The sequence below is a fragment of the Pseudopodoces humilis genome, chromosome 2 (assembly GCF_049639895.1).
Source record: "Pseudopodoces humilis isolate 2021_Gansu_Grassland_sample_001 chromosome 2, ASM4963989v1, whole genome shotgun sequence".
In the NCBI taxonomy this organism is placed as follows: Eukaryota; Metazoa; Chordata; class Aves; order Passeriformes; family Paridae; genus Pseudopodoces; species Pseudopodoces humilis.
In genome coordinates, this window is record NC_142201.1 from 81628040 (window position 1) to 81645433 (window position 17394).

A 17394-nucleotide genomic window follows, 5' to 3' on the forward strand; every position below is an offset into this window, starting at 1 on the left:
GAAAAGAAACAGCAAGTTAGGAAAATATGCTTAGAGTCTCATTAGAACTTGTGTTTATTCTATATTTTTACATTTATTCAAATTAATTAAGAATAAAATCCCCAGAAAGCACAGAAAATGAGCAGTGGCCTAATTGCATAACAGTAATTCTTAAGAATACTTTATGATTTGACTTGAAAATATCAGGGAATGTTCCTAATTATTCACAATAATCTGACTTTCAAAGCATTAATGAGGATTCCAGTTCACTGAAAATCATATTAAACCACACTGATGCAATTTTACCAGTGTAAGAAAAAGAAAATTATTTAATTTTTGACATATACTGACACTCCAAGAATTACAGCAAGGTTCTTTTGGAAATAAACACATCATACACCAAGTCTAAACATTTCATGTTAAGACCAGTCAAATTAGGTTTTTAAAAAAGTGAAGATTAGTGTTTTGAAACAGAAAAGTCCAAGATCTGCCACTTAGGAACAGGATTAACTGCTTATATCTGAAGTTTTTAAATGCCTTTCTCCTCTCACGTCTCCACATGCCTACAACTGAACTGAATGAATGGTCACTTCCTTTACACGTAGCTTTTTCACATGAAGATTTTTGTATAATTCTGGTGCACCCACAAGGACAAATAATCCTCAGATCCAGAGGCACTATAACCCAGAATTTTTGATCAGGATAGACATCATCTGGCTGGCTGCCTGGTGACAGGATCATTTATATCTTGCAGGGAATAAAGTTAAAGTTAAACACAGCATAAATGGCCTGTGTGGCCGAACGTGATACGAAGGGACTGCTGAAGGCTACCCATTTTTTTCTCTTACTTTTTTTTTTTCTACATTACCAGCATTTTTCTTGGCAAAAGGTTTTTGGTTTTATTTTGGGTTTTTTGGTTTTTTTAATCCCATCCTCACCCCTGCTCTTTCATTCACTTGGGCAAAAATCAACTGGGCTCTACAAGACTTCAGATGAAGAAGACATCTTGGAAAGTGTTCAAAGCCAGGTTGGGCTTTCAGCAGCTTGGTCAGATGGAATGTGTTGCTGCCCATGGGAAGCAGGATGGAATGTAATGATTTTTAGGGTCCCTTCCAGCCCAAACCATTCCATGATTTTAAGCAGCCGGTTGTCCAAATCAGCAGCAAAAAAGCCTTGTGGGAAGTTGCACAGTGCATTTTCAAAATTGTCATATGCTGACCTAAAAACTCACTAATGCCAAAAGACAACTTTTTTTTGTGCTCCCTGCCTTCTTTCCCACTGCCTGCCTTGTGTTAGCCATGAAAATGTTCTAGCTAAAGAGCAAATTGAAAATGGCATGAAAACCAAGCCAAATTAACCTGAATCATAGACCAGGTGCCTATTGACCATCATTCACAGAGATGGCAGCAGTAAGAGCCGGCAGATGAGGATGGTGTTGGGTTCACACATCCCCTTTGCTGGCAGCACACTTTTGTACATGGCCCCTCATAGATCTGTGACTCCTACGGAGAGCACAGCAAGGTCATCGCTGCTGCCCTGCAAACTCAGCTTGAAGGATGTGGGAAGCAGGAAAGATGCAGGGACAGGAGCAGGTACCTGAAGTGAGTAGGACAGAAATGGCTGTTTAGGCTAGTAATGCACATGAAAAAGTCAATAAAAATATACCTTTACAGCACAATTCCTACTGGGAGAAAAGGGAAAAAGAAAACTGCTCTCCTGAGATTAAGAGAGAGAAAGAAAAGTTAATAATCAGGTTTTTAAGATTCTTGAGAGCTAAGCCAAATCTATAATGGAAGTAAACAGTAATAATAATAATGTAAGTAAATAGTAATAATAATGCTTATATGAACCTCTTTTCCTGACTAGAGAATCAAATATGAAATCTTTAACCCACCCTTTCAAGAGAAGCACAAGGCTTCAGAATGAGGACTTCACCACCTTTGCGTGCATTGTGAGAATGTCCAATCTAGAGTATTGTTATGCACAGAGGTTGAAAAAAGTGGGAAATAAAATTATCTCTCCTGTCACTTTTTTTTCAAATTTTAAGGCAAATAGCCTCATTACCATAAATACACCCTTATAGCCACATATATTTTACTGCATCTCCTGTTAAAAATGCCATTTTCCATTAATATGTAATCAATAATCAACCAGCTCTCTAAAGTTTTCATTTTGAAGACAAGTATCCAGAAATGGGAGCAGCACAGCAGATCTAGATCTCACTGGTGTAAAACCAAGTCACCTTTCCCTGTCTCCTCTCTTCCACAGACAATTCAACAAAATCTTGTAGGCTGTTTTTTCCTCTTTTCACTCACTGTTCATTCCCTTCACTTGACCTTATTTAATTCCTGATGCTACACAAATTCAGACACATAAAGTTTGGGCAAAGGAAAAAAGTAACAGGGCATGGCTCCTGTGCAGTGTTGAGAGAGACAGCAGTTACAGACACCTGGAACGACTGCAATGAGAAGATCCAGAGCCTGCTATTGTCTTTACATTATATATTAACTTGGGTTCAAATCCTGAAACATGGCTCACTTTCCATGCACAAAATACATCAGCTCTTTCAGGAGTAGGAACCAAATTTATGCTGACAGATCACAGTTTGCCAGCCATTAACAAATAGTACCTATGTCATTTTCTGCACAAATCACTGTAATTACTGACAGCAGAACAAGATATTTCATCTCCTAATAATGCAAATGAAAAGCATTTGTTCCTGTAGATGAGCACATCAAGATTTGCTTTAAAGTAGTTTCTACTTTTTGATGAGACGTTAAATTTTTAAGTCTTTGTACTATATATTTACTATGTAAATCTGTGCTTTTCCTGCCATTTTTTTTTTTTCTGATATAGATTCATATTTGAAATGTACAGACTTGACACAGGAGAAAATTATTCCAATTCAGCGGGAAATGCTATTTGCTTTGTATAACATTATCTTTAAATGAGTATATCTGAGTCTCTGCTAAGTTGAATGGCTCTTTGAGACAAATATTTAATAATTTACCACCAATAAAATGGAGGAAGAAGGAGCAGCCTGTCAGTTTGGAATCTGTTTAACAACCATACATGTCAGGGACAGACTCATCAGTTTTTTTTATTTGTCCTCCATCTGATGAGGGAAATTTAACATTTATCTTCTCATCCCTGTTGCAAAGCTGAACAGAAATACTTTATTGAAAAGCTCTCTGTCAATTATGTTGAAGCTTGAAAATAAAAAATTAAATTGAAGTTCATCTTGCAGTCTCTTATCTATTTGCAATCAACCCATAAATAATCAATCTTCAGTTACTTCTTAAAAACAGAGAGAAAAATCAAGGCACAAATGTACAAACAATTTTGCCTTTTTATGCAAGGCTTTTTTATGTAATTTATGGAGCCATGATATTAAAAGTTGAAATGATAAAGGGAAGGAATATAGATGGTGCTTGTTGAACAGAAGTAGTAAGGCGAAGACACTCTGAAAATGGATTCATGAGTCATTGCACTTTGCTTCGATTCTTTGTCCCTCTCTGAAACTGTAGTTTGTCTCTTAGTTCAGTTTACTGATGATGCTGTCTTGCAGCACTCTAGGAAACAAAGTGAAGCAAAAATGTTTTATTTGCCAGTGAGAAGCACCCTATACTCTCACAGAGTGAAATGACTAAAGTCAGATACTTCTGCCTTTCTAAAAAAGATGAGGACAGGACCTCTGGTGACAGTACAGGAGGTAATGGCTTTAAACTGAAAGGGTAGATTTGGAATAGATGTCGAGAAGAAGTTCTTTAGTCTAAGGGTGGTGAGGTGCAGGTTACCCAGAGAAGCTGTGGATGCCCCACCCCTGGAAGTGTTCAAGGACAGAGGTCTTTAAAGAAACCTGCTTTAGTTGAAGATGTCCTTGACCACTGCAAGAAGACTGGGTATAGATGACCTTTAAAGCTCCCTTCCAACCCAAAATATTCTTTAATCATTGTATGATTCTATCACTTCTCAGAAATTATGCCAAATATTTGCTAAGGGATTGCATTCTAGTATACCTAACTAGAAAGAGAATGTGAACTCACATTTGAAACAGAATTACCGTTTTTTTTTCAGACTGGTCCCAGACCATGAAATAATTTCTAAGAACTTGATCTTAGCAGAACTGAAATGCAGAGTATAACACTTAAAAAAAAAGGTTGTTCAAGCCTGAGTTACACTACCACTACAGATTTTCTGCAAGTAAGAGCTTCCCTCTTAATGAGATATAGCATAACACAAGACTGCTGTTAGTCCCTTGGGGGGTTCTAGCTAGGAGGGATATTAATGTGGCCTTTCTATCAGCTATTTCAACTAATAATAAACACTGAACTTTCCTGCAATGCCAGAGCCAGGGTGTAGGTCAGTCTCTGGGAACTATATACACAGCATTTCCAATGAAAAATGAAACCCTGGGGGAAAGAATGAATGTACTAACATCTTGATTTATTCACAGGCCATTTCTGGGCACCATTTGGAAAATTTAAGCAGCTATTTGGATGAAAAGATTCATACCAGTGAGACTTGCACAAAGCCTACAAGACTGTTTTTAGGTGTAAAGAAACTCAGCTCTCATTGGAGCTGGACAAAACTGTTTGTATGAAGTCAAGACTTGGCATTAAAAGACTTGGCGCAGTGCAAAGCAAAGGAGTTTTTATCAGCCTCCAAATACTGAAATATGCTGTGAAAACACCCTTTGGTGAAGAACCAGCTACCCACCAGATCAAATTGTTCCTAAGGAGCATGATCCTGGCTTGAGCAACAGAAAAATTGAAAAGAGAAAGAAATGCAGATTAAGATACCATATTGTCTGTTCTAATATTCATTAATATTTTTCCATGCACAGAAGTTTTTTTCCTAAAATGTTTTATCCTTCCTAAAGCAAAAAAATATGGAAATGAAAAATATAAAATTACTATTGAGGCAAGGCAAAGGACATGTTTTTTGTCTGGAAGATACCCTCTTCATTTCTGCAGATGGAGGATTTAAATAGCCCCATGCCTAGTCTTGGTCTTCAAAGTACAGTGAAATGAGAAAATTTTGTTATGAATCTTGGGACAGGAAGAAACTCAATGGATCATTATTCTTCTCAACCTGAGGTAGAAGCAACTACAGTTGCATTATGTCTAACAAATGTCTATCTGGCATACTCAGGTATTTCCCATGCTAGAGACCTGATGTCCTCCCTGGCAATCACAATCCTCACTTCTACATCTAGTACAAATCTTGTTTATTATTTGGCTATTAAATTTTGTTTCACACCCTCCCTAGGAAGCACAGAGATTAAACTCACTCATCAAAGATGCACTGCGAGGCAAGATTGCTATCAGGTGCCGATAAATTGCCCCCCACCTCCCACTTAGTCTTTGGTATTTCAGATAAATGGATTCAGATCACTCATTTATTCATTGTAGGACAGGCTTTCTAAATCTCTGATCATTTTTGCCAGCTTTCCTCTGGAGTCCCTCCAACTGGCATACACCCTTCTTGAAGTACAGAGCTCAAAGCTTTACCTGTAAAGGATGAAACGAATGCTCCTATGTCTTATAAACCATATCTCAATTTATAAAACCAAATATAGCATTTGAATGTTTCATCTCAGCAGAATGTGTTAGAGACAAGATGTTACAGCTAACCAAGTTATAGCTACTCGTCCACATGATTCTTTACCTGTAGTTTCATGCTGGCACTATTTAGCAGATTATATGGTTATTTCTGCTGAAAGCACCTTGCAGTTGACCCTGCTCAATTACATCTTTGCTTTTTCAGACCACTTTCAGGGTTGAACACTCCCAGCACATGGAGTCATCTGAGAAAAATGAGGAAGTGCTGCAGAATTGAAGTATGGTCTCTTCTGATTATCATTACTCTTCAACCTTTTTCTAGATGCTTATAAAGAGATTTCCTACTTTTTCAAATATTCCGAGATTCTAAAAATATACTGTTGGCTTCAAAGTCCATTGGCACCTCTTGTTCACTTCAATAAGGATGCGCTTTCTGCTTCATCTTTCTGGTTTTTCACCTTACCTTCTCTCCACGTGTGTTCAAGCCTGACAATTGTTAGCACTCAGATTTCATCAGATAAATTCTGGTGGTCTGTCATGACCATCAGGACCTGTGAGTGTGTGAGTATCTAGCTTCTCTATGTGCATACAGACCTATTGCTTCTTTGTTTGAGGCTGAGACCTTGTCTCCTTGTTGCTGAATTTGATCATGATAGCAACCTTATCAGAGATGACCTTTCTGTGAAAACTTACACCAGCAAAAAGCACTTACCACATCTTGTCTTGAAAGCACCTACAATCACAACTTCCCTCTGTAACTGCCAAGTGCATCTCTGAAACTACAATCTTGCTTTATAGAGGGGGTCTGATTTGCTATAGTAGTATTTAAAAGTGTCGTTTAAAAGTAAATTTCAGATATTTTGGCTATGACATTTGACAAGAATTGGAATTTAGAAATGATACACATCTGATCTAAAGACTGTGCATAAGATTTACCCCTGGCCTACCATTTACACTGAGCTTATTTTTCAGTAAGTGTGTATAAAATGTAAATACACCCACCATTCACAATTTTACTAAATTATCTGCCATAATTTTGTTTCCTTTTTTCATTTCTCTCTCTTGGACTGAATAATATGCCTTTCTTTTAATTTCATAAGGCAGCCTACAAATTGTTTTGCATAAGAAACACAACAAACAAAAACCAAAACACAGTTTTGAGAAAGAAAAGTCTATCATGTCCTTATTTGCAAATATCTCTTTCCAAAATAAACATGTCAAGCGTATCTTGGAGCTAGTGTTCCTTCAGATTATGCAACGTATCTTTTTTCATATTCTAAAGAGTTTTTGTGTCATTATACCCTTTCTTACATGTCATGAAGCTCCAAGAAGGTTGCAAAGTGTGAAGCTTTGCAACTGTTTCTTCCTATCAACAAATAATAGGGACAATTTTTTTTTTCTAAAGAACCCAAGACCAAGTTTTTTTGTTCATATAAGTTACTACTCAAAATTCAAAAGCTAACATTCCAGTTAATGAACACAGATCTTTGTGCTCTTGGAATATTTTGCGTATACTCCCTAGTGTTTATGGTTTCATGGAGACTTCCTCTACAGATATAATTTGCTTTTTCAAGCTTTCAGAGTTGCATTTTTATCCAAAATTAGCCACTATAGATATAAACATTGAACTATCTCCTTGCCTTTCTCATACAATAACAGTCCAAACCTGCAAAATGAGGATGACAGAACTGCAGAAAGGACTAGGGTTTCCGGAAAGGACTGGAAATAACCAGATGAACAACTATTGCAATTAATCACTGGTGTTTGACTTCTAAGACAGCTATTCCCTCCAGATGATCAGAGATGCCTTAATGTAACTACTTCCTTTTTTTTTTCCAACTAGTGCAAACAAAAGAATAATATTGACAATCTAAAATAATTTCTAAATAGGCTAGAGTGTGATATTTTATTTACCACATCACTTGAATCTCTAAAGCTGCAGTCAGCTTTGTCTTTCCATCACAATTACAATCTGTAATGCCTTTCTCAGATTTAAAATACTGTCTGCCCATGCTTAGGATTACAGAGCAAAAGGAGACAAGAAAAGTGAAGAGACAAAAATGAAGAGTTACAGCTCCTCATGCTATACAAATTAAATTAAATACCATTTATTCTTTCAAAGGTGCTTTTCATGGCAATGCAATATTTTGCTAATGTGTGTTGTCTTCCAGACAGCAGATGTCTTGAGAAAAGATCGGGACATCTAAAAACTATCAAGAAGACAGAACTTGCTACGTAGCTAATTAACTGAACAATAAAGGATAAAAACACTGTTCTGTAGCTTCACGTGACTAATAGGCACATTTATATTAAAAAAAAGCATGAAGGTTTCCAAAGAAGAAAACATAATGATTTTCAGACTACCCAGCTGAAATGAAAGCCATTGTGTCAATGAAGATATTCCACACAGCAGGCTAATCCCCATCTTCTACTGCATCAGGATGTCAGGGTCAGACAACAGTTGTCATGTAATTGTTTATTATTAAAGTGGTGAAAGATCAAGCAAAATAATAATACTCTAAAATTTACCTGAAGAATTTAAAACAAGGATCAGATAGGTAGAGGAAAAAGGCCAAGAAAACTGTCACTCCCTAGGAAATTCTCACTACTCCACTAAGAAACAGAAAAAATGATGTTAGTCTGCTGTCTACAGAAAGACTTTTTTCCACACTCAGCCCAGTAGTTTAGCAAATGATGCAACTGCCTTGCCTACCTTTTGATTTAATATGAATCTAGAAATCCTGATGAGACAACTAACACTCGCTACACTGCCTGCTGCATCACCCGTCCTCCTGATGAAAACAATGGCAAATGTAATGATCTTCTCTAACTCCCTTTTCAGCTCCTACACAGCACTCTAGAATGGGGAGGGAAACTATTTTCTGACCCAGAAATTTACAAGCTAGAGGAAAAAAGGAATACAGAGTCATGCTGTAATGACAAAAATTTGAGACTTACTGTATTACATTTAGTCAGGAGAAAAGTTTAGAACTGAAAAAGAAGCTGGCCAAGATCCATGGGGAATTTTCCTCACACTTGGAATAGACAAAAAAAACCCAAACCAAAAAAGGCACTTAGTATTTGGGATTTTTAAAAATTGCAGAGAGTAAAAGGACACAGTGTCAAGTAGGATCCCAAAGCACACACATCAGGTTTTCATACAAGTCTGAGACAAAAGATGTTCTAAGAAACTTTTCAGCAGCATGCTTATGTAACTAGGAAATCCATTTAGAAATCAAGTTCCTCTGGAGCATTTCCACAAGGATGGGATAAATCAAGTACAGAATTTTTAAATGGTCTGCTTAATTATCACCCAGAAGGACACCATATGAACCAAAGATGGAGTTGCATCTATCACTTATCCAACAGCTGAGCAGAGAAATTAATAAACCCTGTCACTAAAGGAACCAATCAAAAACAAACAAACAAACAAAAAAAGCTGGCATCTTCCTTCTCTCATATTTTCAGAAAAAAGTTAATAGTTAAACCTGTGAAGGTGACAACAACAGTATCAGGGAAATCTAAGTCATGCTAACAGCTCCTGACCTGCAGCAAAGGCCTCAGAAGTAACTTTGACCACAGCAAAAGTGCTAACACCTCATGACACAACGATAAAAGCCAGGGTCACACTGGAACACCACACCCTTTGCTGTCTCCTCTCAGAGCTGATGAAACTATTTAGGCAACTGGATAATAATACAAAATTCCCACCTAATTTAGAAAGGAGAAGCATAGAAAATTTTGTCAATTGAAATGTCAATGATCTACTTAGCTCCAAAGATGGTTGAATTTTGTCTGATGTGACACAATTTCATAGCACTATCTTCTGCCATTTAATTGCAATTGTAATGAAAAAGATGACAGATTTATTTTCCTTCTCCACTGAAAACAAAAAGCAACCAACCAAAGCTTATTTTTCTTGAAATAAAATCTCCAGTTTGTTGGCATCCAAGCCTACCTGCACATCCATCTTTCCCTGAGCTGCTGCTTTTGCTCTACTGCAGCCACAGTTCATTAAGATGAAATGTGTTCTGCTGAAGCTGCCTCATCAGTAAGTATTGCTGAAGCAATTTAGTAATGATCTTAATGCACAGTACTGGATTTTTATAGCCATCTCAATTGGCTATTAAAATACAGCACTGCACTTTGAAATTGCTACTGCACCACTTCAGAAATAGTTAGCATGATGGAGCTGCAGAAAGCAATGTTCATATCAGTGGAAACCTTACTCTTTGTGAATGATTTCTGGAAAATGATACTTAAAATGTACTATGAGATTAGATGTTCATTTTGCATATAAACACAGGATTCTTCAGACCTGCTTGGAGAGTCCTTAAGAGTTTAATGGTTCCAAGGGAAAAATAGACAAAATACATGCATATAATATTGCTGCACAGTCTTTCCAGACATGTTGTTTACTTCTTTACTGCTAATAGAAAATGACAGTTAAATAGAAAAGTGGAAAATTATAGTTAGCATGAAAATACAAAAGACTTCAAGCAAATAATAACCTACAGCTCACAGGATAGCTCCAGTTTTCAGTGAGACAACCAGCCAGGAGAGATTTTGAATTACCTTTGAAATTATCCTTTTTGATTCAGAAAATAATTTCTTTAATGACTGAGCACTAATCTCCAACGATGGTTGAATTAGGTCTGATGTGAGGACAAGCTGATTCCACCACTTCCTGCCATTAAACTGCATTTCTAACAAAAAACGTAACAGATTTACCTTCTTTCTCCACTAGGGACAAAAAGATTTTAGAAAATCCCAGAAGAACTCCAACTGAAGTGCCATTCAAACAATAACTATTACTTTGTGAAATTTTATACAAGAATTACTTTTCCTCAGGAATGGAAGGGACCACTTCACAGAATCAATGCGGTTTTTTTTTGAAGAAAAGCTTCATATACGGCAACTTACACAAATGAGACAGCAAGCCTTTAGTCACCAGAGGCAGATAATACATTTGGTATTTTATTTATACCATAGAAAAGAATATGATAACAGCTTCTGTATGCATTTATAATCACTTAAATTAAAGAACATGATCTTCAGTCTGGGAAATTTAAAGGTGCAGATATAACCTACCACTTTTACTACATCAGGCACTGGCAACACAAACATGTCAAAATATGGTTGGAAAACAGCAGAGGCTTTTATAGCACTTTTATTATGGTGCTTTCTAACCTTATGATTTTCAAGAGAATACAATTTTCATGTGATAAACTATCAGATACTCATGTATTATTTCATTGGATGATCCTAGCCTGCAGGAAAGCCATGCTTTTTAGTGATGTTAACTTACTGGTTTGAGCCACTATCTTAACACTGGAAAATTATGCATTAGTGTTTGATGGAGCACTTTCTGCTAACTGGAGAAAATACAAGTTCCTTCAAGCAAAGGCATTTCATAAAAAATGGTATTTTAGTTACAACTGTGGTGGTTTTCTATTTAGACCTGAAGTGATACAGTTGCAGTAATATGAAGAGAAGCACTTTAATTAGAGTTGAGAACCGAAATAGTCTGTTAAACCCAGACTTGAGAAAGTTTGCCTGCTTCCTCATTTTTATATGGTTCTGTCTTTTAAGTTGCCCCATTTTGCTCTGTTTCAGATAAGGATTCACAGAGATTGACAGAAGGAAGAGAACACTGAAAACCAGAAGTAAATCCACAGCTGATAGGCTCATAAGACTGAGATTCTTCAAAGACCATAAGAAAAGGTTCTATTCAAAATGTGAAAAAACTATTTCGTTTAAAACACTTCGGACCTTACAAAACATTTCTTAATTTTTTAATTAAGAAAATATCTGCCTAATTTGTCATAAAACCCCCTATTCCCACATGCTAAAGTTTGCTATAGTATACTTACCGTCTCTTAAATCAGACAAATTAGATCATTAAAGAAGTAGAAGTGATAGTAGCAATAAAAAAAAATAGTAAAAAAATATGTACCATCATCAGTCTGAAGCAAGCACTTGCAATCAGTTATCAAACAGCAAGATCTGAAAGCTCTCACTGCTTCCTGAAATTGGGAAATAAATAATTGAGGTTCTTTGTTTGCAAAATGCTCCTTCTTTCATTTTAAGTGTCATAGTTATTACCTGAGATAAAAAGGTAACTTTTGACTTAGCTTTGCTAGATGAAAGTCGTAAGTTTCCTCCTTTCCTTACTGAAAGCAGCACTTTAATTTTTTTTTTAAATGAACCCTCTATTCTGTTATTCTGAATTGAACTTTTTTTTTTTTTTTTTTTTAGCAGACATTTTGAAATACACTTAATCAAATTGTACTTTTACGACTATTTCAGCAGTCACTGCAAGCTGGGATACTATCTGTGCAACAGAACACACATGGTATTTCCAATAAAGCCATCAATTCAAATTAAAATATGTCTATTATGAAAAAAAGGAGCATGAACCTCTAGGAAACTACAGACAGTAATGCACTAGAGGACATTTCAGTAACAATCCAAGATCAATCCACAGTGAAATCATACCTTATATTGATGGTGAAAAGTCTTTGCATCTTCTCAAGAAAATCTCATAACTTATCAGAGAGTTAAAGAATACACCTCTTAAACCACCCTCATTCTTTCCTTAGTATAGTAAGAAAGCTTCACTACTGTCCACTGACTTTATTCAGTGTCATCAAGAATAAAACAAATAGTTATGGGAAGAAAAATCTACCATGTGCCATGGAGTTGCTTCAGTTCAGCACAGAATACAGCAAAATGGGAACTCTGGAACTGGTTGTGGCCAATGACACAGTCTAACATTCAGACAGATATACATAACTCTCAAAATAAATGTGCATTATGCCCTTTATAGCAATCCCATTTTATTTTTGCATATTTTATTGAGATGTCTGGTTTAGGAGCTTAGTCTTTGCTGATTAAGAAATTTCAGATAAGAAGGATAGCCATCCAGAGGGAGATACAGAATTGGGCTGAACAGTGCTTAAGAGATGCATTAATTTTTAATCTGAAGCCCCAAAATATAACCACACTCCAAATGAATTAAAAGAAAAGTTTTGATACGGCCCTAATTCTGAGAGAAGAAAGAGTAGAGAATTAAGTGCCCCTAAACATGTTTTAGTACCCAAAGCAGTATGGGGTGGACCTCATGAGAATGTGTCACTAGATGAATTCATCAGGGATGAGCAAAAAGCAGGCTTTTAGAAATCAAGAAATGACAGAGCTGCTGGTCTGTCCAGAGCCCTTTCATCTAAAATGTCATGAACAGAAGGGCAGCTCCAGTCATCGCCACCAGATCCTAACACAGCTCAAACATTGTAATGATAGGCACTATTATCATGAAGGGTGTGAGAAAGTAATCCTGTTTCTCTGTGACTTTAGACTTGAGCCACCAGAATATCCAGATAGCAAAATTAGCTGCCCTTTATGTTGTTCCTTTTATGGGTGTTTTTAAGTCTGACATTTCTGCTCTCAGGTTTCCTGGTACTCAGCTGTTCTGCTTCAGATACCCTGAGCTTCATTTCTGCAGTTTTGATGTCTTTTAAGACATCACATTTCCTGTAGAAGTGAGGTCAAAAGTTTATTATCTGATTCAACAGTTTTGTAGTTACAAGAATCCTTATATTCTGCTTTTTATTTTTTTTTTGTTTCTGGTACATTAAATTATCAGCTAGGTAGGCAAGTAGGTAGGTAGTATTTTACATGACCTCTGTGTTTACCCAAGCTTCTGACTGCCAGAAATTTTCCACAATGGTAGAAAGAAATTTTTCTGCTGATCATTTAAAAAATGCAATTTATAAAAATAAAGTTCAACTTCTATCACTTGTGCATCAGCATACTAATTGTGTACCATCATACTACTCAATGCTTCTGGGTTTAGTAAAAGTATCTTTGGAGTGTGATAGGATAGCATGAAAATCTTGAGGTCAGTGGAACTACTTTGGTTTAAAATCCTCCAGTCAAATGCAATGTAATGGGACTGAGCACAGGTACCCCTGAACAGTGACTGAAGTTCACAATTCACTATCCAAACACAGTTCTTTGCAGGGTCTTACAGGAAGCTAATGCACAAGTTATATTAAAAACAGCACCATTAAATAAATGGCTTTGTTTTGAATGCCTGCACTTTGCTCCCCAGGAACAAACATTGCAGCTTGTGCAATCCATTCTCATTACTGCTAGTCTTGTTTCAATACAGAGTAAGAGAAGCATATTACTTAATGACAGGATTTTCAACAGTGCCTAAATCCCAATGATTTAAATAAGAAAGCTGCAAGTAAATCTTTCCTCTGTTACAGCTGCCAGCCACTGTAGAGACGCTGGCTGCTAAAATCTGCCATGCCCTGGGAGTGACTGAAACAAAGTATCTACTGTTGGCCACTCAATCCTTTGCAAAATCATGTATGCCTGACTGCAGAGACATGCAAGAGGCACAGAAAAGAGTATCTCCCAAGCACATGAAAGAGAGGAAGAGCCTGCAAGGACGACAGCAATTACCTTCAACACACAGGCTTCTGCTATCTGCCAGTATTTGCAATCAGGTGTGTCAAAGAGATGATCAGCTTTCAGTGCCAACACAGCTGCAGCTCTCTTTGAACCCCTGATTTTCCTATTACACAACTCATTTGTGTCTTTGTTTACCTCTTCTCCCCCCAAAAACAAAACTAAAGGGTTACAGGTTTAGCACATGTGACGCTAGGAGAGCCTTTTGGTAAAGCAACAGGAACAACTCCATGGGGATCTGCATTCAAAAGGGACCTCCTGGCAGCACACAACCATGCCTTTCCCCCATCACATGCCCAAAGCCATTGCCAGACAATGCTTATTTAATACCTAATGTTTAAAATACATTCACCAAATTAATCAATGTCTTTTATATGGCGGTTGCTAGCTACAAAAATTAACGTCCATTAAAAATACCCAGCTAACCTCTGTGGACTAATAGCTTGTAAAAGCCCTCATCCTGAATATCTCGGATGAAATTAAAAGGACCTCTATATATAAAGCGTTGCAAATTTCCTTCCTTACCAACATCAAGAGCTGAAAGTTATCATCTACTATGCACAGACAGGCAAGTTAGGGATCTCTGAGTTTACCTGGTATTATGGAAGCCAAGACTTGCTTTCATGTGGTAAATTCTCAGGGCAATAAGGAACAAACTCAGTAAATGCTGGGTTATATACTGACAGAGACAGGAAAATAATTGAAAAGATACTTGCTACTCTGAGTTTTGTATGAGGAAAAGAATTGAAAAGATACTTGCTACTCTGAGTTTTGTATGGAACACCTTTCTTGGCTGAAAAACAGATTTACTTTCTTTATTAATTTTGTGAGTAGGAAAGAAGGAATGGAGTTGGAAGTTACCATGCTGGTTTTCAGATCCTGCTTTGGACACCAAAACATCCCAATTTAACTCTGAGAAGAAAGAAACACTGTTTATAGAAATACTAAGTAGTTCTTACATTGCACTGTAATGGTATGAAAGACCAGTTCACAGATAAATCACCTGAAACGTGAGGGGATAAGGATCACAGGACTGAATACAGCCAAGAGTCACAGGTTTTCTTCTCAACTTCTGCTAAGAGTTTGATGCATCTCAACAGATAATTCTTTCATGGAAGATTTTGAAAAAAATCAATGGAAAAATACCCTAGATATTAAAAATAGTATTGATAAGGTTTTCATCCTAACTATAAATTATTTATTTTCTTAATTTTGCTTTTTTATCTGTGGAATATAGAAAGCCTAATATAGCATGCTTCCTAAATTATGAAGGTAAAACCCCTAACTTTTGCAGAAAACTATACCATCAACTTATTTTTTTATCCAAATTTCCAGCTAATTTGTTTCTATAAAAGTGAAAATATAAAAAATATATTCAGCTTGACAATAAAATTCATTATTTACAGCACTTATCTGTAGTAAACTTCATATAAGAGTATTGATGCAAAATTGTATTTTCAGCAGCAAGCAGCAAAAGTTCTTCAGCTTGCCCTAAAAGGCACTTTTTTGGTATCCATTCTGTTTTATGAAAGTAATTGTAAAAAGAAATAGTATCAGGCATACACTCAAAACAAACACGATGCAAACCCATTATTAGATAACGATTGACTCTCTTTTCCTTTTCTATAATGTAGCAAAAATTTGGTCATGGTGAATAATTTTTACTGTTTCTTCACAACCAGAAAGGATATGTTAGTTTCTTTAACCTTAGGTCTCTCAAAATTGCTGTCATATCACACACTTAATTTAATGCCAAATCTTTATAAACACTGCCTGCACTTCTACTCTGAATTCACAAGCATACAAAATACAATTAGAAATGTTTTTCTATTAGAACAACAATCCAGCATTGTAATTGACCACAAGAATCCAGACTTTCGGAGATTTACTATCAGATGCATGTTTAAATATATCTTACTCCTCTCCAAAAGCAATACACTGCAGTGACGAAGATTGCACTGTTTTCAGTATTGCACTGTCTTTGTTGAGTACTAGAGGTCAATCTCAATAATATGTCTCAATATATTAAATATACTCCACTACTGGTATAAAAAACCCCTATAAACAAGCATACTATAATATTCACATGAGGGGACATGTCAGGGAGAACACTGAAAAAGCACTTATTATTCACTATAGATAAAACAAGGAGAGTAATCTCATGTGCAGTGCATATATTAAGATAAACGTAAATGTCTTCATTTCATATATATATATATATATATATATATATATATATATATCAAAGACCTGCTTATGAAACAGCTAGTATGAATAAAAAAAAAAATAACTGCTATTCATTTTATTCACCTGTACCATGAAAATATGCATTTTCTTTGTCCAGAAATTAGCTAAGAAGAAAAATGCTTCTAGAAAGGAATTTAGCTTTTTGTCTGTAACCAGAAGGTTCTGCTGGGAGCAATAAAACTCATTTACACTAGTGAAGGTCCACATAATTTTGTTGAGGAATAAAATAAAATAAAATTCTTCTATGGATCTGGGTAAGCTGATATTCTCTTCATGTTCCAAAGATAATTAGAAAAAAATGTCATGAAAGCAGAGAGGGCAAGACGGATAATCAAAAAGCCTTCTGAAAAGAGTAAGAATTCAGAAACTCCACATTGAACAGCACCTTAAATGAAAGCCAAAGGTCTGAGTAAAGGAACTTTAGAGGTAGGGTATGTGCTGCCACATATTATCTTTGTGTCTCTTTAGAAGGTAAGGAGACATCCCTGCAGTAATCAAAGGAAGCAAACCACAACTCCTTGAAGTCCTCTATATTTCAGGAAGAGCCATAACCATGAATTCAGGTTCTACCAGCCTAAATGAACTCCATTTCAGTATTTGACAGGTCAACCAGCTAGCAAATCCACAAGGTCAGATGCCACTTAAGATACAAGAGAGGTAGAACACCAAGTTTAAAATGGACATCTTTTAATTTTGTTATCTACCTTTCGGTCCCTTGAACAACTTGATCTCTACGACGGTCTCCAGTATAGGTCTTCTTCGCCGAACGTACAAGCGCACTATGGAACCAGCCTCCTTCAGGGCCTCCACGGCTTTGCTGTGTGACACTTCTGACACGTCAACCTCGTTCACTCGCAAGATGCAATCGTTGACCCTGCAAGGAAAACAAAGAACCATAGGTACTAAATGCTTCAGCTGTTACTTTGTACCAAACAATGTTTTGTCAGCAGTGCTGTAGAATGAAGAATATTTCACTGGGCATCACGGAATTGTGGAATATGATGAGCTGGAAGGATCATCAAGTCCAAGTGTGCCAGATGACAGACTTAATGCAATATGCTTCACAAGCAATGAGACAGAGCCTCAGTCTTTCCAAAAGGCATACCTGATTCAAACTGGAGTCCAC

The 17394-nt window shown here is 36.5% G+C and overlaps 1 protein-coding gene across 19 annotated transcripts in view; it reads right to left on the minus strand.

The window, feature by feature from the left end:
• The window catches only part of DLG2 (discs large MAGUK scaffold protein 2), a 991421-nt gene that overhangs the window by 285002 nt on the left and 689025 nt on the right, over window positions 1–17394 (minus strand). For all 19 annotated transcript variants that reach the window (XM_088051071.1, XM_088051059.1, XM_088051060.1 and 16 more), the window contains one exon: window positions 16973–17142. In XM_088051071.1, the coding sequence (XP_087907197.1) occupies window positions 16973–17142 (170 nt within the window). The remainder of the gene's footprint in view (window positions 1–16972; window positions 17143–17394) is intronic.